The 22322-nt window shown below is 47.1% G+C and overlaps 1 protein-coding gene across 3 annotated transcripts in view; it reads right to left on the bottom strand.

Moving 5' to 3' along the window:
* The window catches only part of TMCO6 (transmembrane and coiled-coil domains 6), a 50444-nt gene that overhangs the window by 4018 nt on the left and 24104 nt on the right, over nt 1–22322 (bottom strand). For all 3 annotated transcript variants that reach the window (XM_063928774.1, XM_063928776.1, XM_063928775.1), the window contains exons 9-13: nt 22064–22175; nt 20311–20491; nt 17789–17883; nt 16291–16458; nt 14048–14158 (exon numbers count right to left, since the gene is read on the bottom strand). In XM_063928774.1, coding sequence (XP_063784844.1) covers nt 14048–14158; nt 16291–16458; nt 17789–17883; nt 20311–20491; nt 22064–22175 — 667 coding nt within the window. The remainder of the gene's footprint in view (nt 1–14047; nt 14159–16290; nt 16459–17788; nt 17884–20310; nt 20492–22063; nt 22176–22322) is intronic.

Below are 22322 nucleotides of genomic sequence, written 5' to 3'. Positions count from 1 at the left end.
TGGGACAGGTATTGCGCCAGGTCACGAGACCTTCAGGCGATAGCTGTGGACGTCCTGGTAACACCGTGGGTGTAACAGTCGGTGTATGTGTTCCCTCCTCTGCTTCTCATAACCAAGGTATTGAGAATTATAAGACATAGAGGAGTAAGAACTATACTCGTGGCTCCGGATTGGCCAAGAGGGACTTGGTAACCGGAACTTCAAGAGATGCTCACAGAGGACTAATGGCCTCGGGAGCTAAGAAGGGATTTGCTTTCAGCAAGTACCATGTCTGTTCCAAGAGGAACCGTGGCATCGGCCTTTAAGAAAGGACCTGCTCCAGCAGGGACCTTGTCTGTTCCAAGACTTACCGCGACTGCGTTTGACGGCATGGCGGTTTGAACGCCGGATCCTAAGGGAAAAGGCATTCCGGAAGAGGTCATACCTACCCTGGTCAAAGCCAGGAAGGAGGTGACCGCACAACGTTATCACCACATGTGGTAAAAATATGTTGCGTGGGTGAGGCCAGGAAGGCCCCACGAAAAAATTTCAACTAGGTCGATTTCTGCACTTCCTGCAAACAGGAGTGTCTATGAGCCTCAAATTGGGGTCCATTAAGGTTCAAGTTTCGGCCCTATAGATTTTCTTCCAGAAAGAATTGGCTTCAGTTCCTGAAGTCCAGACGTTTGTCAAGGGAGTATTGCATATACAGCCCTTGTGTGCCTCCAGTGGCACCGTGGGATCTCAACGTAGTGTTGGGATTCCTCAAATCATATTGGTTTGAACCACTCAAATCTGTGGATTTGAAATATCTCACATGGAAAGTGACCATGCTGTTGGCCCTGGCCTCGGCCAGGCGATTGTCAAAATTGGCGGCTTTGTCTTACAAAAGCCCATATTTGATTTTCCATTCGGGACAGGGCAGAACTGCGGACTCGTCCCCAGTTTCTTCCTAAGGTGGTGTCAGCGTTTCACCTGAAACAACCTATTGTGGTGCCTGCGGCTACTAGGGACTTGGAGGACTCCAAGTTGCTAGACGTTGTCAGGGCCCTGAAAATATATATATATATATAATTCCAGGACGGCTGGAGTCAGAAAGTCTGACTTGCTGTTTATATTGTAGGCACCCAAAAAGCTGGGTGCTCCTGCTTCTAAGCAGACTATTGCTCGTTGGATTTGTAGTACAATTCAGCTTGCACATTCTGTGGCAGGCCTGCCACAGCCAAAATCTGTAAATGCCCATTCCACAAGGAAGGTGGGCTCATCTTGGGCGGCTGCCCGAGGGGTCTCGGCTTTACAACTTTGCCGAGCAGCTACTTGGTCAGGGGCAAACACGTTTGCTAAATTCTACATATTTGATACCCTGGCTGAGGAGGACCTGGAGTTCTCTCATTCGGTGCTGCAGAGTCATCCGCACTCTCCCGCCCGTTTGGGAGCTTTGGTATAATCCCCATGGTCCTGACGGAGTCCCCAGCATCCACTAGGACGTTAGAGAAAATAAGATTTTACTTACCGATAAATCTATTTCTCATAGTCCGTAGTGGATGCTGGGCGCCCATCCCAAGTGCGGATTGTCTGCATTACTTGTACATAGTTATTGTTACAAAAAAAAAAAAATCGGGTTATTATTGTTGTGAGCCATCTTTTTTAGAGGCTACTTCATTGTTATCATACTGTTAACTGGGTTCAAATCACAAGTTGTACGGGGTGATTGGTGTGGCTGGTATGAGTCTTACCCGGGATTCAAGATCCTTCCTTATTGTGTACGCTCGTCCGGGCACAGTACCTAACTGAGGCTTGGAGGAGGGTCATAGGGGGAGGAGCCAGTACACACCATGTGATCCTAAAAGCTTGCTTTTGTGCCCTGTCTCCTGCGGAGCCGCTATTCCCCATGGTCCTGACGGAGTCCCCAGCATCCACTACGGACTATGAGAAATAGATTTATCGGTAAGTAAAATCTTATTTTTTTTTTCCTGCTGGGATGGAGACCACAACAAAATGGCTGCTTCTTAAAAAAATCTGCAGCTTTGTACAACGTTCAAAACTTGTCACAGAGAAGGGCACTGAGCTTAGGACAAGCACCGTATACCGCACAATTGTGCAGAAATCAAGAATCCACCATCGTTAGCAATGTAGAAACAGACGTGTCAAATTATTTATCAATTGGACAACAGAAGGCAGTGGCTGACAAAGTCGGAATCCTCTAGAGCAGGCATGTCCACACTGCGGCCCTCCAGCTGTTGTGAAACTACATATCCCAGCATGCCCTGACAGTTTTGCTGTCAGAATGCCTTAGCTGGCTCAGGGCATGCTGGGATGTGTAGTTTCTCAACGTCTGGAGGGCCGCAGTTTGGACATGCCTGCTCTAGAGGAATTCATAAAGATTAGAAAGTCCAAAAAACTGTTAAGTTGTTGGGGTCTTCCAGACATAGACCTCTGGGCTTATTCATCAAGTAGCAATTTTTTTTTAATTGTTTTAATTTTAAGTCAATCATTAATTTTCCAAGATTTCGTCAGTGTGTTTTAAAACCTCAATTTCACTATAAAGCCAAAACGCCATTTTCTCTATCGTCCTAGTGGATGCTGGGGTTCCTGAAAGGACCATGGGGAATAGCGGCTCCGCAGGGGACAGGGCACAAAAAGTAAAGCTTTCCGATCAGGTGGTGTGCACTGGCTCCTCCCCCTATGACCCTCCTCCAAGCCTCAGTTAGATTTTTGTGCCCGGCCGAGAAGGGTGCAATCTAGGTGGCTCTCCTAAAGAGCTGCTTAGAGAAAGTTTAGCTTAGGTTTTTTATTTTACAGTGAGTCCTGCTGGCAACAGGATCACTGCAACGAGGGACTTAGGGGAGAAGAAGTGAACTCACCTGCGTGCAGGATGGATTGGCTTCTTGGCTACTGGACATCAGCTCCAGAGGGACGATCACAGGTACAGCCTGGATGGTCACCGGAGCCTCGCCGCCGGCCCCCTTGCAGATGCTGAAACATGAAGAGGTCCAGAATCGGCGGCAGAAGACTCCTCAGTCTTCTAAAGGTAGCGCACAGCACTGCAGCTGTGCGCCATTTTCCTCTCAGCACACTTCACACGGCAGTCACTGAGGGTGCAGGGCGCTGGGAGGGGGCGCCCTGGGAGGCAAAATGAAAACCTATTTGGCTAAAAAATACCTCACATATAGCCTCCGGGGGCTATATGGAGATATTTAACCCCTGCCAGAATACACTAAAGAGCGGGAGACGAGCCCGCCGAAAAAGGGGCGGGGCCTATCTCCTCAGCACACAGCGCCATTTTCCTTACACAGCTCCGCTGGTCAGGACGGCTCCCAGGTCTCTCCCCTGCACTGCACTACAGAAACAGGGTAAAACAAGAGAGGGGGGGCAAAATAGTGGCAAAAATTATATTATAAAAGCAGCTATACAGGGAGCACTTATTATAAGGCTATCCCTGTCATATATAGCGCTTTTGGTGTGTGCTGGCAAACTCTCCCTCTGTCCCCCCAAAGGGCTAGTGGGGTCCTGTCTTCGTTAAGAGCATTCCCTGTGTGTCTGCTGTGTGTCGGTACGTGTGTGTCGACATGTATGAGGACGATATTGGTGTGGAGGCGGAGCAATTGCCAAATATGGGGATGTCACCTCCTAGGGGGTCGACACCAGAATGGATGCCTTTATTTATGGAATTACGGGATAGTGTCAACACGCTAAAGCAGTCGTTTGACGACATGAGACGGCCGGACAATCAGTTAGTGCCTGTCCAGGCGCCTCAAACACCGTCAGGGGCTGTAAAACGCCCTTTGCCTCAGTCGGTCGACACAGACCCAGGCACTGATTCCAGTGGCGACGGTGACGAATCAACCGTATTTTCCAGTAGGGCCACACGTTATATGATTTTGGCAATGAAGGAGGCGTTACATTTAGCTGATACTACAGGTACCACTAAACAGGGTATTATGTGGGGTGTGAAAAAACTACCTATAGTTTTTCCTGAATCAGAAGAACTAAATGATGTATGTGATGAAGCGTGGGTTGCCCCCGATAAAAAGATGCTAATTTCAAAGAAGTTATTGGCTTTATACCCTTTCCCGCCAGAGGTTAGGGCGCGCTGGGAAACACCTCCTAGGGTGGACAAGGCGCTCACACGCTTATCTAAACAAGTGGCGTTACCCTCTCCTGAGACGGCCGCACTTAAAGATCCAGCAGATAGGAGGATGGAAAATATCCAAAAAAGTATATACACACATACAGGTGTTATACTACGACCAGCTATAGCGACAGCCTGGATGTGCAGTGCTGGAGTAGCTTGGTCAGAGTCCCTGATTGAAAATATTGATACCCTGGATAGGGACAATGTTTTACGGTCTTTAGAGCAAATAAAGGATGCATTTCTTTATATGCGTGATGCACAGAGGGATATCTGCACACTGGCATCACGGGTAAGTGCTATGTCCATTTCGGCCAGAAGAAGTTTATGGACGCGACAGTGGTCAGGCGATGCGGACTCAAAACGGCATATGGAAGTTTTGCCGTATAAAGGGGAGGAGTTATTTGGAGTCGGTCTATCAGATTTGGTGGCCACGGCTACAGCCGGGAAATCCACCTTTTTACCTCAAGCTACTCCCCAACAGAAAAAGACACCGACTTTTCAACCGCAGCCCTTTCGTTCCTTTAAAAACAAGAGAGCAAAGGGATATTCATATCTGCCACGAGGCAGAGGAAGGGGGAAGAGACACCAACAGGCAGCTCCTTCCCAGGAACAGAAGCCCTCCCCCGCTTCTACAAAAGCCTCAGCATGACGCTGGGGCTTCTCAAGCGGACTCGGGGGCGGTGGGCGGTCGTCTCAAGAATTTCAGCGCGCAGTGGGCTCACTCGCAGGTAGATCCCTGGATCCTGCAGATAATATCTCAGGGGTACAGGTTGGAACTAGAGACAGATCCGCCTCGCCGTTTCCTGAAGTCTGCTTTACCAACGTCCCCCTCCGAAAGGGAGACGGTTTTGGAAGCCATTCACAAGCTGTACTCTCAGCAGGTGATAGTCAAGGTACCTCTTCTACAACAGGGAAAGGGGTATTATTCCACTCTATTTGTGGTACCGAAGCCGGACGGCTCGGTAAGACCTATTCTAAATCTGAAGTCCTTGAACCTGTACATAAAGAAGTTCAAGTTCAAAATGGAGTCACTCAGAGCAGTGATAGCGAACCTGGAAGAAGGGGACTTTATGGTGTCCTTGGACATCAAGGATGCGTACCTCCACGTTCCAATTTACCCCTCACACCAGGGGTACCTCAGGTTCGTTGTACAAAACTGTCACTATCAGTTTCAGACGCTGCCGTTCGGATTGTCCACGGCACCTCGGGTCTTTACAAAGGTAATGGCCGAGATGATGATTCTTCTTCGAAGAAAAGGCGTATTAAATTATCCCATACTTGGACGATCTCCTAATAAGGGCAAGGTCCAGAGAACAGCTAGAGATGGGATTAGCACTGTCTCAAGAAGTGCTAAAACAGCACGGCTGGATTCTGAATATTCCAAAATCCCAGTTAATGCCGACAACTCGTCTGCTGTTCCTAGGGATGATTCTGGACACGGTTCAGAAAAAGGTTTTTCTCCCGGAGGAAAAAGTCAAGGAGTTATCCGAGCTTGTCAGGAACCTCCTAAAACCAGGAAAGGTGTCTGTACATCAATGCACAAGAGTCCTGGGAAAAATGGTGGCTTCTTACGAAGCAATTCCATTCGGCAGATTCCATGCACGAATTTTTCAGAGGGATCTGTTGGACAAATGGTCAGGGTCGCATCTTCAGATGCACCAGCGGATAACCCTGTCTCCAAGGACAAGGGTATCTCTTCTGTGGTGGTTGCAGAGTGCTCATCTATTGGAGGGCCGCAGATTCGGCATACAGGATTGGATCCTGGTGACCACGGACGCCAGCCTGAGAGGCTGGGGAGCAGTCACACAAGGAAGAAACTTCCAGGGAGTGTGGACGAGCCTGGAAACGTCTCTTCACATAAACATTCTGGAACTAAGAGCAATCTACAATGCTCTAAGCCAGGCAGAACCTCTGCTTCAAGGAAAACCGGTGTTGATCCAGTCGGACAACATCACGGCAGTCGCCCATGTAAACAGACAGGGCGGCACAAGAAGCAGGAGTGCAATGGCAGAAGCTGCAAGGATTCTTCGCTGGGCAGAGAATCATGTGATAGCACTGTCAGCAGTGTTCATCCCGGGAGTGGACAACTGGGAAGCAGACTTCCTCAGCAGACACGACCTTCACCCGGGAGAGTGGGGACTTCATCCAGAAGTCTTCCACATGCTGGTAACCCGTTGGGAAAGACCAATGGTGGACATGATGGCGTCTCGCCTCAACAAAAAACGGGACAGGTATTGCGCCAGGTCAAGAGATCCGCAGGCAATAGCTGTGGACGCGCTGGTAACGCCTTGGGTGTACCAGTCGGTGTATGTGTTTCCTCCTCTGCCTCTCATACCAAAAGTATTGAGAATTATACGGCAAAGAGGCGTAAGAACGATACTAGTGGTTCCGGATTGGCCAAGAAGGACTTGGTACCCGGAACTTCAAGAGATGATCACGGAAGATCCGTGGCCTCTACCTCTAAGGAGGGACTTGCTTCAGCAGGGTCCCTGTCTGTTTCAAGACTTACCGCGGCTGCGTTTGACGGCATGGCGGTTGAACGCCGGATCCTAAAGGAAAAAGGCATGCCGGAAGAAGTCATTCCTACTTTGATTAAAGCAAGGAAGGAAGTAACCGTGCAACACTATCACCGCATTTGGCGAAGATATGTTGCGTGGTGCGAGGATCGGAGTGCTCCGACGGAGGAATTTCAACTGGGTCGATTCCTACATTTCCTGCAATCAGGATTGTCTATGGGTCTCAAATTGGGATCTATTAAGGTTCAAATTTCGGCCCTGTCGATTTTCTTTCAAAAAGAATTTGCTTCAGTTCCTGAAGTCCAGACTTTTGTTAAGGGAGTGCTGCATATACAGCCTCCTGTGGTGCCTCCAGTGGCACCGTGGGATCTCAATGTGGTTTTGGAATTTCTAAAATCTCATTGGTTTGAACCACTAAAAAAGGTGGATTTAAAATATCTCACATGGAAAGTGACCATGTTACTAGCCCTGGCTTCGGCCAGGAGAGTGTCAGAACTGGCAGCTTTATCTTACAAAAGCCCATATCTGATTTTCCATTCGGACAGGGCAGAACTGCGGACTCGTCCGCATTTTCTCCCTAAGGTGGTGTCAGCATTTCATCTGAACCAGCCTATTGTAGTGCCTGCGGCTACAAGTGACTTGGAGGACTCCAAGTTACTGGACGTTGTCAGAGCATTAAAAATATATATTGCAAGGACAGCTGGAGTCAGAAAATCTGACTCGTTGTTTATATTGTATGCACCCAACAAGATGGGTGCTCCTGCGTCTAAGCAGACGATTGCTCGTTGGATCTGTAGCACAATCCAACTTGCACATTCTGTGGCAGGCCTGCCACAGCCTAAATCTGTTAACGCCCACTCCACAAGGAAGGTGGGCTCATCTTGGGCGGCTGCCCGAGGGGTCTCGGCATTACAACTTTGCCGAGCAGCTACGTGGTCAGGGGAGAACACGTTTGTAAAATTTTACAAATTTGATACTCTGGCTAAGGAGGACCTGGAGTTCTCTCATTCGGTGCTGCAGAGTCATCCGCACTCTCCCGCCCGTTTGGGAGCTTTGGTATAATCCCCATGGTCCTTTCAGGAACCCCAGCATCCACTAGGACGATAGAGAAAATAAGAATTTACTTACCGATAATTCTATTTCTCGGAGTCCGTAGTGGATGCTGGACGCCCATCCCAAGTGCGGATTATCTGCAATAATTGTACATAGTTATTGTTAACTAATTCGGGTTATTGTTTAGGAAGCCATCTTTCAGAGGCTCCTCTGTTATCATACTGTTAACTGGGTTTTGATCACAAGTTGTACGGTGTGATTGGTGTGGCTGGTATGAGTCTTACCCGGGATTCAAAATTCCTCCCTTATTGTGTACGCTCGTCCGGGCACAGTACCTAACTGAGGCTTGGAGGAGGGTCATAGGGGGAGGAGCCAGTGCACACCACCTGATCGGAAAGCTTTACTTTTTGTGCCCTGTCTCCTGCGGAGCCGCTATTCCCCATGGTCCTTTCAGGAACCCCAGCATCCACTACGGACTCCGAGAAATAGAATTATCGGTAAGTAAATTCTTATTTTCTCTGACGTCCTAGTGGATGCTGGGGACTCCGAAAGGACCATGGGGAATAGCGGCTCCGCAGGAGACTGGGCACAAAAGTAAAAGCTTTAGGACTAGCTGGTGTGCACTGGCTCCTCCCCCTATGACCCTCCTCCAAGCCTCAGTTAGATTTTTGTGCCCGAACGAGAAGGGTGCAATCTAGGTGGCTCTCCTGAGCTGCTTAGAGTAAAAGTTTAAATTAGGTTTTTTATTTTCAGTGAGTCCTGCTGGCAACAGGCTCACTGCATCGAGGGACTAAGGGGAGAAGAAGCGAACTCACCTGCGTGCAGAGTGGATTGGGCTTCTTAGGCTACTGGACATTAGCTCCAGAGGGACGATCACAGGCCCAGCCATGGATGGGTCCCAGAGCCGCGCCGCCGTCCCCCTTACAGAGCCAGAAGAGGTCCGGAAAATCGGCGGCAGAAGACGTCCTGTCTTCAATAAGGTAGCGCACAGCACCGCAGCTGTGCGCCATTGCTCTCAGCACACTTCACACTCCGGTCACTGAGGGTGCAGGGCGCTGGGGGGGGCGCCCTGAGACGCAATAAAAATACCTTAGATGGCAAAAAATACATCACATATAGCTCCTGGGCTATATGGATGCATTTAACCCCTGCCAGAATACATAGAAAAACGGGAGATAAGGCCGCCGATAAGGGGGCGGAGCCTATCTCCTCAGCACACTGGCGCCATTTTCCCCTCACAGCTCCGTTGGAGGGAAGCTCCCTCGCTCTCCCCTGCAGTCACTACACTACAGAAAGGGTTAAAAAAGAGAGGGGGGGCACTGATTACGCGCAGTATTAAAGATACAACCGCTATAAGGGGAAAAACACTTATATAAGGTTATCCCTGTATATATATATATAGCGTTCTGGTGTGTGCTGGCAAACTCTCCCTCTGTCTCCCCAAAGGGCTAGTGGGGTCCTGTCCTCTACCAGAGCATTCCCTGTGTGTGTGCTGTATGTCGGTACGTTTGTGTCGACATGTATGAGGAGAAAAATGATGTGGAGACGGAGCAGATTGCCTGTAATAGTGATGTCACCCCCTAGGGGGTCGACACCTGCGTGGATGAACTGTTGGAAATTACGTGACAGTGTCAGCTCTGTATAAAAGACAGTGGTTGACATGAGACAGCCGGCTACTCAGCTTGTGCCTGTCCAGACGTCTCATAGGCCGTCAGGGGCTCTAAAGCGCCCGTTACCTCAGATGGCAGATATAGACGCCGACACGGATACTGACTCCAGTGTCGACGGTGAAGAGACAAATGTGACTTCCAGTGGGGCCACATGTTACATGATTGAGGCAATGAAAAATGTTTTACACATTTCTGATAAACGAGTACCACCAAAAAGGGGTATTATGTTCGGTGAGGAAAAACTACCTGTAGTTTTCCTGAATCTGAGAAATTAAATGAGGTGTGTGATGATGCGTGGGTTTCCCCCGATAACAACTGATAATTTCTAAAATGTTATTGGCATTATATCCTTTCCCGCCAGAGGTTAGGGTGCGTTGGGAAACACCCCCTAGGGTGGATAAAGCGCTCACACGCTTGTAAGGGCTCTACCCTCTCCTGAGATGGCCGCCCTTAAGGATCCTGCTGATAGAAAGCAGGAGGGTATCCTAAAATGTATTTACACACATACTGGTGTTATACTGCGACCAGCAATCGCCTCAGCCTGGATGTGCAGTGCTGGGTTGGCGTGGTCGGATTCCCTGACTGAAAATATTGATACCCTAGATAGGGACAGTATATTTTTGCCTATAGAGCATTTAAAAGATGCATTTCTATATATGCGTGATGCACAGCGGAATATTTGCCGACTGGCATCAAGTCTAAGTGCGTTGTCCATTTCTACCAGTAGAGGGTTATGGACACGACAGTGGTCAGGTGATGCGTTTTTCAAACGGCATTTGGAAGTATTGCCTTATTAAGGGGAGGAGTTATTTGGGGTCGGTCTTTCAGACCTGGTGGCCACGGCAACAGCTGGGAAATCCACGTTTGTACCCCAGGTCGCCTCTCAACATGAGAAGACGCCGTATTATCAGGCGCAGTCTTTTCGTGGACAAGCGGGCAAAAGGTTCCTCATTTCTGCCCGTGGCAGAGGAAAAAGGCTGCAGAAATCAGCCAGTTCCCAGGAACAGAAACCCTCTCCCGCCTCTGCCAAGCCCTCAGTATGACGCTGGGGCTTTACAAGCAGAATCAGGCACGGTGGGGGCCCGTCTCAATGAATTTCAGCGCGCAGTGGGCTCACTCGCAAGTAGACCCCTGGATCCTTCAGGTGATATCTCAGGGGTACAAATTGGAATTCGAGACGTCTCCCCCTCGCCGTTTCCTAAAGTCGGCTTTACCGAGGTCTCCTTCTGACAGGGAGACAGTTTTGGAAGCCATTCACAAGCTGTATTCCCAGCAGGTGATAATCAAGGTACCCCTCCTGCAACAGGGAACGGGGTATTATTCCACACTGTTGTGGTACCGAAGCCGGACGGCTCGGTGAGACCGATTCTAAATCTAAAATCTTTGAACACTTACATACAGAGGTTCAAATTCAAGATTGAGTCACTCAGAGCAGTGATTTCGAACCTGGAAGAAGGGGACTACATGATGTCTCGGGACATCAAGGATGCTTACCTTCATGTCCAAATTTACCCTTCTCACCAAGGGTACCTCAGGTTTATGGTACAGAACTGTCACTATCAGTTCAGACGCTGCCGTATGGATGGTCCACGGCACCCCGGGCCTTTACCAAGGTAATGGCCGAAATGATGATATTCCTTAGAAGGAAGGGAATTTTAGTTATCCCTTACTTGGACGATTCCCTGATGAGGGTAAGATCCAGGGAACAGTTGGAGGTCGGTGTAGCACTATCTCAGGTAGTGTTGCGGCAGCACGATTGGATTCTCAATATTCCAAAATCGCAGCTGGTTCCGACGACTTGTCTTCTGTTCCTAGGGATGATCCTGGACACAGTCCAGAAAAAGGTGTTTCTCCCGGAGGAGAAAGCCAGGGAGTGTTCCGAGCTAGTCAGGAACCTCCAAAAACCGAGCCAAGTCTCAGTGCATCAATGCACAAGGGTTCTGGAAAAAATGGTGGCTTCCTACGAAGCAATCCCATTCGGCAGATTCCACGCAAGAACTTTCCAGTGGGACCTGCTGGACAAATGGTCCGGGTCGCATCTTCAGATGCATCAGCGGATAACCCTGTCACCAAGAACAAGGGTGTCCCTCCTGTGGTGGTTGCAGAGTGCTCATCTTCTAGAGGGCCGCAGATTCGGCATTCAGGACTGGGTCCTGGTGACCACGGATGCCAGCCTGCGAGGCTGGGGAGCAGTCACACAGGGAAGGATTTTCCAGGGCTTATGGTCAAGCCTGGAGACATCACTTCACATAAATATCCTGAAGCTAAGGGCCATTTACAATGCTCTAAGCTTAGCAAGACCTCTGCTTCAAGGTCAGCCGGTGTTGATCCAGTCGGACAACATCACGGCAGTCACCCACGTAAACAGACAGGGTGGCACAAGAAGCAGGAGGGTAATGGCAGAAGCTGCAAGGATTCTTCGCTGGGCGGAAAATCATGTGATAGCACTGTCAGCAATTCCGGGAGTGGACAACTGGGAAGCAGACTTCCTCAGCAGACACGACCTCCACCCGGGAAAGTGGGGACTTCACCCAGAAGTCTTCCACATGATTATAAACCGTTGGGAAAAACTCGACAGGTATTGCGCCAGGTCAAGGGACCCTCAGGCAATAGCTGTAGACGCTCTGGTAACACCGTGGGTGTACCAGTCAGTGTATGTGTTCCCTCATCTGCCTCTCATACCCAAGGTACTGAGATTGATAAGATGGAGAGGAGTAAGCACTATATTCGTGGCTCCGGATTGGCCAAGGAGGACTTGGTAACCGGAACGTCAAAAGATGCTCACGGAGGATCCGTGGCCTCTACCTCTAAGAAGGGACCTGCTTCAGCAAGGACCCTGTCTGTTCCAAGACTTACCGCGACTGCGTTTGACGGCATGGCGGTTGAACGCTGGATCCTGAAGGAAAAAAGGCATTCCGGATGAGGTCATCCCTATCCTGATCAAAGCCAGGAAGGATGTAACCGCAAAACATTATCACCGCATTTGGCGAAAATATGTTGCGTGGTGCGAGGCCAGTAAGGCCCGACGGAGGAAATTCAACTGGGTCGATTCCTACATTTCCTGTAAACAGGAGTGTCTATGGGCCTGAAATTGGGGTCCATTAAGGTTCAAATTTCGGCCCTGTCAATTTTCTTCCAAAAAGAACTAGCTTCAGTCCCTGAAGTTCAGACGTTGTAAAAGGGGTACTGCATATACAGCCTCCTTTTGTGCCTCCAGTGGCACCTTGGGATTTCAATGTAGTTTTTGGGTTCCAAAAAGTCACATTGGTTTGAACCACTTAAATATGTGGAGTTAAAATATCTCACATGGAAAGTGGTCATGCTGTTGGCCCTGGCCTGGGCCAGGCGCGTGTCAGAATTGGCGGCTTTATCCTGTAAAAGCCCTTATCTGATTTTCCATTCGGACAGGGCGGAATTGAGGACTCGTCCTCAGTTTCTCCCTAAGGTGGTTTCAGCGTTTCACCTGAACCAACCTATTGTGGTGCCTGCGGCTACTAGGGACTTGGAGGACTCCAAGTTGCTAGACGTTGTCAGGGCCCTGAAAATATGTTTCCAGGACGGCTGGAGTCAGAAAATCTGACTCGCTGTTTATCCTGTATGCACCCAACAAGCTGGGTGCTCCTGCTTCTAAGCAGACTATTGCTCGTTGGATTTGTAGTACAATTCAGCTTGCACATTCTGTGGCAGGCCTGCCACAGCCAAAAATCTGTAAATGCCCACTCCACAAGGAAGATGGGCTCATCTTGGGCGGCTGCCCGAGGGGTCTCGGCTTTACAACTTTGCCGAGCAGCTACTTGGTCAGGAGCAAATACGTTTGTAAAATTCTACAAAATTGATACCCTGGCTGAGGAGGACCTGGAGTTCTCTCAATTGGTGCTGCAGAGTCATCCGCACTCTCCCGCCCGTTTGGGAGCTTTGGTATAATCCCCATGGTCCTTTCGGAGTCCCCAGCATCCACTAGGACGTCAGAGAAAATAAGAATTTACTTACCGATAATTCTATTTCTCATAGTCCGTAGTGGATGCTGGGCGCCCATCCCAAGTGCGGATTGTCTGCAATACTTGTACATAGTTACAAAAATCGGGTTATTATTGTTGTGAGCCATCTTTTCAGAGGCTCCTCTGTTATCATGCTGTTAACTGGGTTCAGATCACAGGTTGTACGGTGTGATTGGTGTGGCTGGTATGAGTCTTACCCGGGATTCAAAATCCTTCCTTATTGTGTACGCTCGTCCGGGCACAGTATCCTAACTGAGGCTTGGAGGAGGGTCATAGGGGGAGGAGCCAGTGCACACCAGGTAGTCCTAAAGCTTTTACTTTTGTGCCCAGTCTCCTGCGGAGCCGCTATTCCCCATGGTCCTTTCGGAGTCCCCAGCATCCACTACGGACTATGAGAAATAGAATTATCGGTAAGTAAATTCTTATTTTAAAAACCATAGGTAATATCTGTGATTGCGACAATCCATATCATGACTGAGAAACACAAACCACCAGTATACGGCGTATAAATGAGAGATCTTAATTTGTCAATGCTCCGATTATTCGTTAGTCCAATCATAGTGCTTATCAACTTGTCTCCTAGGCACTGGAAATCTTATACTAGAACACGAGGCCATGCGTGTTTAAAGCATCTTACACGGTTGCAATTCCCCCCCCCCCCCCCCCCCCAGTTACCCAACAGGTGGTCTTACTCACCATTGGGTTATTACAGCAGTTCAATATCGCTTGCACTCGTTGCTGAATTTCAGGATCTTTACAGACTGGGGAGATTTCTAATCCAGAATGAATAAGAATGGTTTCTGCCACCTAACAGCAAAATAAACAAAACACTATCTTATGTTTTTTTTTTTTCATTGATTGCTAAACTTCACGCCTAATTGAATTCCCATACTAGAAAGAAACCGGTAAAACCATCAATTCAGAATTTCATTATCCTCACTTAGGACCATTACCTTTTATTCATTAGAGCTCCACTTCGAACCTCAGTGATATCTCAAATTTAGTCATGAGAGTGAGGGACAATGAAACGATCTACATTTCATGTCACATGCTATTATTCTACTGGCAGAACTGTGTTTGTTAATACGCCTTCCCACATTAAAAGCACTTAGTTGGTGCAATATCTATTTACTAGTTACCAGCCTGTCATAATGATGGAACAACATAACGGTAGTGTCAGTGCCCATGGCTGTGCGTGTCTGAATGGATCAACAATTGAATTACTCTGTCAGGCACCATCTAGTGGTCAGTGGTGGGCATAACACTTGAATCCACCCCCCATACAGGTGAGGAGCAGTGTTGGCCTTCAGTTTTTAAATATGTACATAAAGTTAGCAATACAAGTGTATATATACACATTTGAAAGTAGTAATACTTTAGAACAGAAGTTGTCAACGTGCAGCACTCCAGCAGCGGTGTAACTACACTAAACCTAGGCAGGGCATGCTGGGATGTGTAGTCCCACAGCAGCTGGAGTGCTATAAGTTGAATAACCTTGCGTTAGAATATTCTCTAACTCGGACCAGGCCAACCTGTGCCTCTCCAGCTGTCATGAAACTACACATCCCAGCATTCCCTAAAAGCAAAACTGTGGCAGGGCGTGCTGGGATTTGTAGTTTCATAACAGCTGGATAGACACAGGTTGGCCTGGCCTGCTCTAACTGAACCCCTTACAGGCAGAAAACAGAAATCGACTAGTTAATGGCAGAGTGTGATGTTTAAAATATCAATTAAAAGACCCAGGGAGCTGTATCAAGCCTTGGTGAGGGAGATAAAGTATTAACCAATCAGCTCCAGTCATTTTACAGTCACAGAAATCACAGAAGCTGATTGGTTGGTACTTCATTTCTCTCCAAGGCTTGATACCTCTCCCCCTAAGGAGGATATCCAATTATCCCCGGTAATACATCAGACTTTTTTCTGATGTTTCACCGATTTTTTTTATTTATTTAATTTTTTTAATTTTTTTTTACAGGCTATCCAGATGGATCGCCTGTTAAAAAAAAAATCTTCTCCCGAAAACACACAGGTTCAGTGAAACCTGAGTGTTTTTGTGTGAAACAGCCCCGTTTCTGTTTCCGGGGATTCTGTTTCGCCTGCCAGAGGCAGGTGAAACAAAATCCCTGATAAGGCGGTGTGTGCCGCAGCTTATCGGGGCTAACTAGCTAGCCCACGGCAGATCAATTAGCCCCGGTAAATTACCGGGGCTAATTAGATATCCCCCTAAGAATGTTAGTGTGCGAATAGTGGATTTTATGCCACAGTTAATGTCTAAGTTTCCTACATGCAACTTAATCTACATAAACTATCAGTGAAAGACAGATGACCTCAGAACGCGCCGTAGGGTGTATGGTAATTTGCCTTTGCATTACCCACTCTCTCATTTCAGATTATCCCGTTTTATAATAAAAGCCATCTGGAGTGTTTAGTTTTGAACATTGAAGGAAATTAAAGATGTAACAACGTAAGCAGTTTATTGGTCTACACACAAGAGTCTGCCACAATGTTTAGGGGGTTATTACAGTTTTATCACAATATTTATGTCGGAGAGATCTTTAAGAACTAAGCAAATTCTGAATTTCTGGGTCTTACCCTAGCGCTTGTATTTTTATTTCTTTAACAAGGCATTATAAATTCCTTACTATGCGGAGTCACCCAGGACATCTGTGCCCAAAAAATGGCCCACAAACTTGACAAAGGTAAAAGTCCAAAGGTTATTAGGGACACACAGTAGCGCATTGGGAAGGAATTGGGTGATTGAGAGAGTAGAAACCCTGTTTTGTTTTTTAAATATAATAATTAAAATATGTGATGTGGAAATGACAAACAGCTGTTCTACACTTTCCCTTTAACATATCTCTGTGAACAAGCAAATTAAACCAATTCACTGTCTAAACTGCGTCATGGACTGACGAGATATGTACTGGTGACAGACGTACCTCAGGGCAGTGACAGGAGATGACGCTCACTAGATCCAGACTGCGCAGCGCCACCTGTGCATCTAGGTTACCAAGGAGCTGAGGCAGCGGGGAGAATCCGCCTCTTTCCTGTAGAGACTGGCAGTAGGCAGGTCCCAGATCAGCTAGGTTGCATAACACTGCGAGAACCTGAGGAGGTGACACAACATGTTTTCATCCTTGTCAGGCAAAGAAACCGCTCTATGCAAAAGGACAACCCAATAACAAATGTCATTTCTTACTGCCCTTGCTGTATGAAGATCCTATTCATGGGATGCGGTCAAGATCCCGGCGGTCGGAATACAGACACCGGCACAATCCCGACATATTCTCCCTCGGTGGGTGTCCACGACACCCATAGAGGGAGAATAAATTAGTGTGGCGAGCCCGCAAGGGGTTGCGTTGCGCTCGCCCCCTGTCGGGATTCCGGTGTCGGTATTCTGACCGCCGGGATTTCGTACTGATCCCCTATTCATAAATGCAAAATAACAGCATCTACAGTAGAGACCCATTCACCAAGCTGAAAAGGGGATCTTATGGCTTACACAGTAGGAGAACAGAAGCTAAAACAAATACAGTTCTATGCCAAATTACAATGCGGATGTTCTTTTCCCTCTGGGGTCAGGTGAGGTTAGCAAACCCCATCAGCTCTGGGAACCTTGGCTTTCATCTACTTGCTGTCTGATCACTGATTGGAGAGGGTGTTGACTTATCTGTATATTATAGGGCTTCCCCTTTGCCCATAATAGGTTTAATCTGAGCTACGGTCCCTGAATGCAGCTTAACCAGCATTACAAATGCCAAGAGGGAGCTCTGGGCAGCCGTGGGTGTGATACGAGACAGTAGGAGGTGCTGCACTCGCGTCTGTCCAGCGTGCTGTGAACACCAGTGTGTACTGTCGGCACTATCTGCAGTGCCAGTTAGCTGCGTCCTGCAGTGAATTTAGCGCAGACTGGATGTACTATAGGGGTAGCGACTGCGTGTACGTGCTCCTATAGGATCTATAGAGCACAGTGGGACAGATGTATTAATGCTGGAGAAGTGATAAGTGGAAGGTGATAATGCATCAGCCCATCAGCTGTCAATTTACATATTGGAGCTGATTGGCTGGTGCGTTATCACCTTCCACTTATCACTTCTCTAGGCTTAATACATCTGCCCCAGTTTCTCTTTTTCCATCTGCTGAACTTCAGTGAGATGCTGGAAGAGCTGACTTGCACCACCTGCTGGAATCCCAGAGAATTACTGGTGCATTATTTCTTTGGGACTGTATTGGCTGCAGCCTATCAGTGACATAACTGAGGCGCATCATGAAGCAGTTCTGCCCGGCCGTATGTATTCATAATATAAGCATGTAGGGCCATATGTACTAAGCATCATCCAATGATAATAGATGCGATAACGTGACATTGTAAAGTGTTGAAGCTTGTGTGTTGTGTGTATAATACAATATATTACACACACTTGTATCAGGACTTACCAGCACAGTGATGTCCTGGGAGTGATCCAAAATCTGCAGCAGGGGCGGCACCAAGTTTAAGGTCAGCATTGCTGAGGACATAATAGGATCTTCCACTGTCAAATGCCAATAAAATACAGTCATCGGATGTTGTATTCTCACTGCAACGCTGGCATTTAACATTTTACAATGCAATAATAAGGTATGGCCGAGAATGCCATGTTTGTCACATTTCCCTAGTGTGAAAATGGCTAAAATCTGGATTACTAACCCCAGGAGAAATCACACGGATACGATACCTAAAGCCAGGGAGAAGTGACTAGCACATAATTCAGTTTCCCCGGCCAGCCAGCGGGTACTGTAGTGGAAACATTTAGTAAGGCCTTACCAACCTCTTGTAGAAAGTGCCTTAAAGGGTTTGGCTGTGTTCGGGGCTGATACCTGTGCATTGATTTTGGACCATATAAGAACTCTGCTCGAACAAATGTGGTATTACCTGCGTCACAGGGACAACCACCTAATAAGTTTTGGATTTCTTTTGTAACTCTCTCTCAAACTACCGCCCTATTTCTCAGCTCCCTTGTCTCTCTAAGCTACTTGAGAGACTTGCCTACACTCGACTCACACACTTTCTTAACTCTCACAATTTATTGGACCCATTTTGGTGAGGCTTCCGTTCCCAACACTCCACGGAGACAGCACTGACTAAAGTGGTTAATATTTTGGTCACTACGAAGTCTAAAGGCCACTACTCACTACTTATTCTTCTAGATCTCTCTGCTGCTTTTGACACTGTTGACCACTCTCTTCTCATTCAAACACTACAATCCCTAGGTCTTCAGGACACAGCCCTTTCTTGGTTCCTATCCTACCTATCTAATCGCTCCTTCAGTGTTCGCTTCTCTGAATCTACCTCCTCTTCGCTACCTCTTTCAGTGAGAGTACCGCAAGGCAGAGTCTTGGGTCCTCTGCTTTTCTCTATCTATACCTCATCTCTTGGTAAACTAATCAGCCCTTTTGGATTTCAGTATCATCTGTACGCAGATGATACTCAAATCTACCTATCATCCCCTGATTTGTCACCATCTGTATTGGGCCGTGTCACTGAATGCCTTTCTACCATTTCATCCTGGATGACATCTCGCCACCTCAAACGTAATATTTCAAAAACAGAGTTAATTATATTTCCACCGGCCAATAGTAGGTACCAACCCGATATCTCTATCACTGTTGAAAACTCGACAATTTACCCTACCCCACAAGCTCGCTGCCTAGGTGTCATCCTTGACTCTGATCTGTCCTTTGTTCCCCACATTCAGTCTGTCTCTAAATCATGTTACATGCATCTAAAAAGTATTTTATATTGAATGCGGTAGAGTACAGGTAACCAATGGAGGGACTGACAGAGTGGATCTACACACGATGAACGTCTAGCGAGGAAGATTAGCCTCGCAGCTGCATTCAGAATGGATTGTAGTGGTGAGAGTCACGTTTTGGGAAGACCAGTTAGGAGACTATTGTAATAATAAATACGGGAGATAATGAGAGCGTGGATTACAGTTTTAGCAGTGTCTTGTGTAAGATATGGCCATATTTTGGATATGTTTTTACTTACACACAAGGCCATTAACCAAAGTACATCTCTTGGCTCATTTCAAAACATCTCCCAACCCGACCTCTTCGCTCTTCACAAGACCTGCGTCTCTCATCCACACTCATTACTCGCTCCCACTCATGATTGCAGAACTTTCATCGGGCTGCACCCACTCTGTGGAATGCCCTACCACGCACAATTAGACTCTCCTCTAGTCTCCAAACATTCAAGCGTTCCCTGAAAACTCACCTCTTCAGGCAAGTGTATCAAATTCCAGAACTGCCCACATAACTTTCATAAACCTTCCTAGCAAATTGCATCCACTGTGCACAGTCCACACATATCCTCACCTGTCTTCTCACCCTTCCTCCTGACCCCGGTTCAACATTGCTGTGTGACCATATCATACAGCCCACCAAGAACCTTTGCAATCTGGTGGACAACTATGCAATAGATATCACCTATCCATGTGTATACATGCCTATTTCCCTATAGACTGTAAACTTGCGAACAGGGCCCTCCTACCTCTATGACTATTTTTTATTACCAAGTTTTGTTATATCATTGTTATTTCTAATTGTAAAGCGCAACAGAATTTGCTGCACTATATGAAACTGTTAATAAATAAATAATAAATAATGTAATTGCCGTCACTGTAAGTGCAAATTATTCCTGTACTAATTGGCCAGATAGAGTCAGTTTTACATCGGTTTGGTCAAAATCTCATTATAAAACTCCCCACTAACCTGGTGTAACACAGATGCACATGGACATCAGAGCAGCTCAATAGTAAATACAGTGGTTTTGTGCTTCAATATCCCGGCGATGCGCAGGGGTTTCAAAACCCCTGAAATTACTATAAATTTACCTCCCAGCGTCCATCCTGTCATTGCATATACATTATAATATTGTTCCAGTTGATTTTACATAGAATCCTTGTTGCTTTTACCTGTCAGGTTATTAAGAGCCCACAGACACTCGCGCACCATGAACGGATGTTCTCTGTGAAAATGCTGCATGAAAACGCACAAGGCCACGAGCAGGCGGCCATCTTGGATCTGGACCTTTTTGTCTCCTGTGTTGACTTCAGCTAGCAGGTTCCCCACACATCGCACTACCGGGCAAATCAGCTTCATGAGGAGAGAAAAATATTTTCCAGGGAATATTTTTTTTTAAATAGGGGAACATGTAGATAGTATTAAAAAAAGTTATAGCAAAACACAAAACAAAAACCGAGAGTTTAAATGAAAACCCATAATCCTGGTATCAAAGAAAACACAACTTTAGTTTTAAAAGTACTTTAACAACTATCCCCATCAGAGAGACGTACAGATCCTGCTTTTCCTCATTTGCAAACACTGTTTGCAGTTGTGAGAGCCATTGTATGGGATCAGCATTTGGAAGGCATGCTGGTTCCTGTAGTGCTACTTGGAGATCCCAGTGGTGGCTCCTAGGTAAGCTAGCCCTCAATTTGGGTGTATTTCTGTATGTGCCTTTATCATGAGGCCTTACAATAGACAATTACATGGCACTAAGTGGGTACTGTTATCATGCAGTGTAGGGACTGCCGGTAATCAGAGAAGCCGTGAAGGTGCTCGACAGCTTACCATGTATTTGCAAATATGCAACAAATATCTTTGAATATCTATTACCATATAGTTTTCAAGTATTGTTGCAAGTACTATTTAGTAAGTTGGGGGGGACAGGGGGAGAAGCACCCCCCTATCTGTTTTCTCCCACCTGTGCAGTTTTCCCAGCCTGTCCACTAGATAATCCCTCTCACTTCAGGTTCCCACTGCCTTGTACTTATGGGTGCCTGGTACACTAACGCCAAACTCGTACATACAATCAACACATTTATTTAAATAATAAAGCTTGGCACCCATGACTGCAAGGCAGCGGGGGCTGCAGAGAGTCTGAGAGGGCACGAGAGGCGAGTAGGATCCAAGAGGGGAGGAGAGAACTGAGGTGACAGTTATACAGGCAAGACAGACTGGGGCACAATTCAATTCTACGTGACGGCAGCGAGTTGCTGGAGCTCTGACCTATTTGCCGCCATCATGCGATCACTGATATTGCAGATTTCTAGAAGTGCGCAAGGAAACTCTCTGATGTTTGCCTACCTCAGCATTGAGTGATGTGCGTTGGTTTTCTTATAAAATGACAATAGCTGTGACACACAGTGCATAAAATCATGAAAAGTGCCCAAACAAGCCAAGCATAAAGCTGCACTTCTAGGATACATTGTACTAACATGGTGATTTCCATAGGAAGAACCCTAGTGGTGCTCCACACAATTTTATCCAGGGGAGCATCACTGCTAGCAATACCGAACCAGTAATTCTACTGCAATGACCATTGTAAAATGGCGGCAGTGGAGGTGTGTGTGTGGGGGACCAATCAGTAGCTGCAAACTCCTAAATGCCCTTTTCGCTTACATCAACCTTCAGGAGCATCACCCAGCCCCAATTTGCAATCAGGGGTTGTGAGCACAAGTAGACACCCACCCCGGGAAAACCTGCCACACAGAGCAGACCCTGAAAGAGGAATCACCAAGCTACTAGATGGTAGCGCCGCTTTCAGTCTTGACGTTGGGACCATCTGAAGTTAGCAAAGGGACCATCACAGTGTCAATCACAAAACTATTAGTGAATTGTTTCAGTCAAACACCAAACTTAGAGTGCAATGCTTCATTAACTCACCAGCTCAATGCCTGGAAAAGCTGACTTCGTGACGAGTTCTGCTTGCTTTATAAGTAGGTGTGTCAGTTTGGACGCGACGCCTTGTGAGATCAGCTGCAAGTTATTCACCTTGCTGAAAAGCAAACACAGGAGCTGCAATAACAAAATCCTGTGGCCATTTCAGAAATACTGATCAGAGTGGAATTTAGTTAGGATGACAGCTTTAATTGCTGCTAATTAAATGAATGGTTGTCCCCAACACACTAAAGTGATACAAGAA

The sequence above is a fragment of the Pseudophryne corroboree genome, chromosome 6 (assembly GCF_028390025.1).
Source record: "Pseudophryne corroboree isolate aPseCor3 chromosome 6, aPseCor3.hap2, whole genome shotgun sequence".
Lineage (NCBI taxonomy): Eukaryota > Metazoa > Chordata > Amphibia > Anura > Myobatrachidae > Pseudophryne > Pseudophryne corroboree.
Note: the sequence above shows the minus strand (reverse complement) of the source record. Positions and strands in the feature narration are given on the sequence as shown.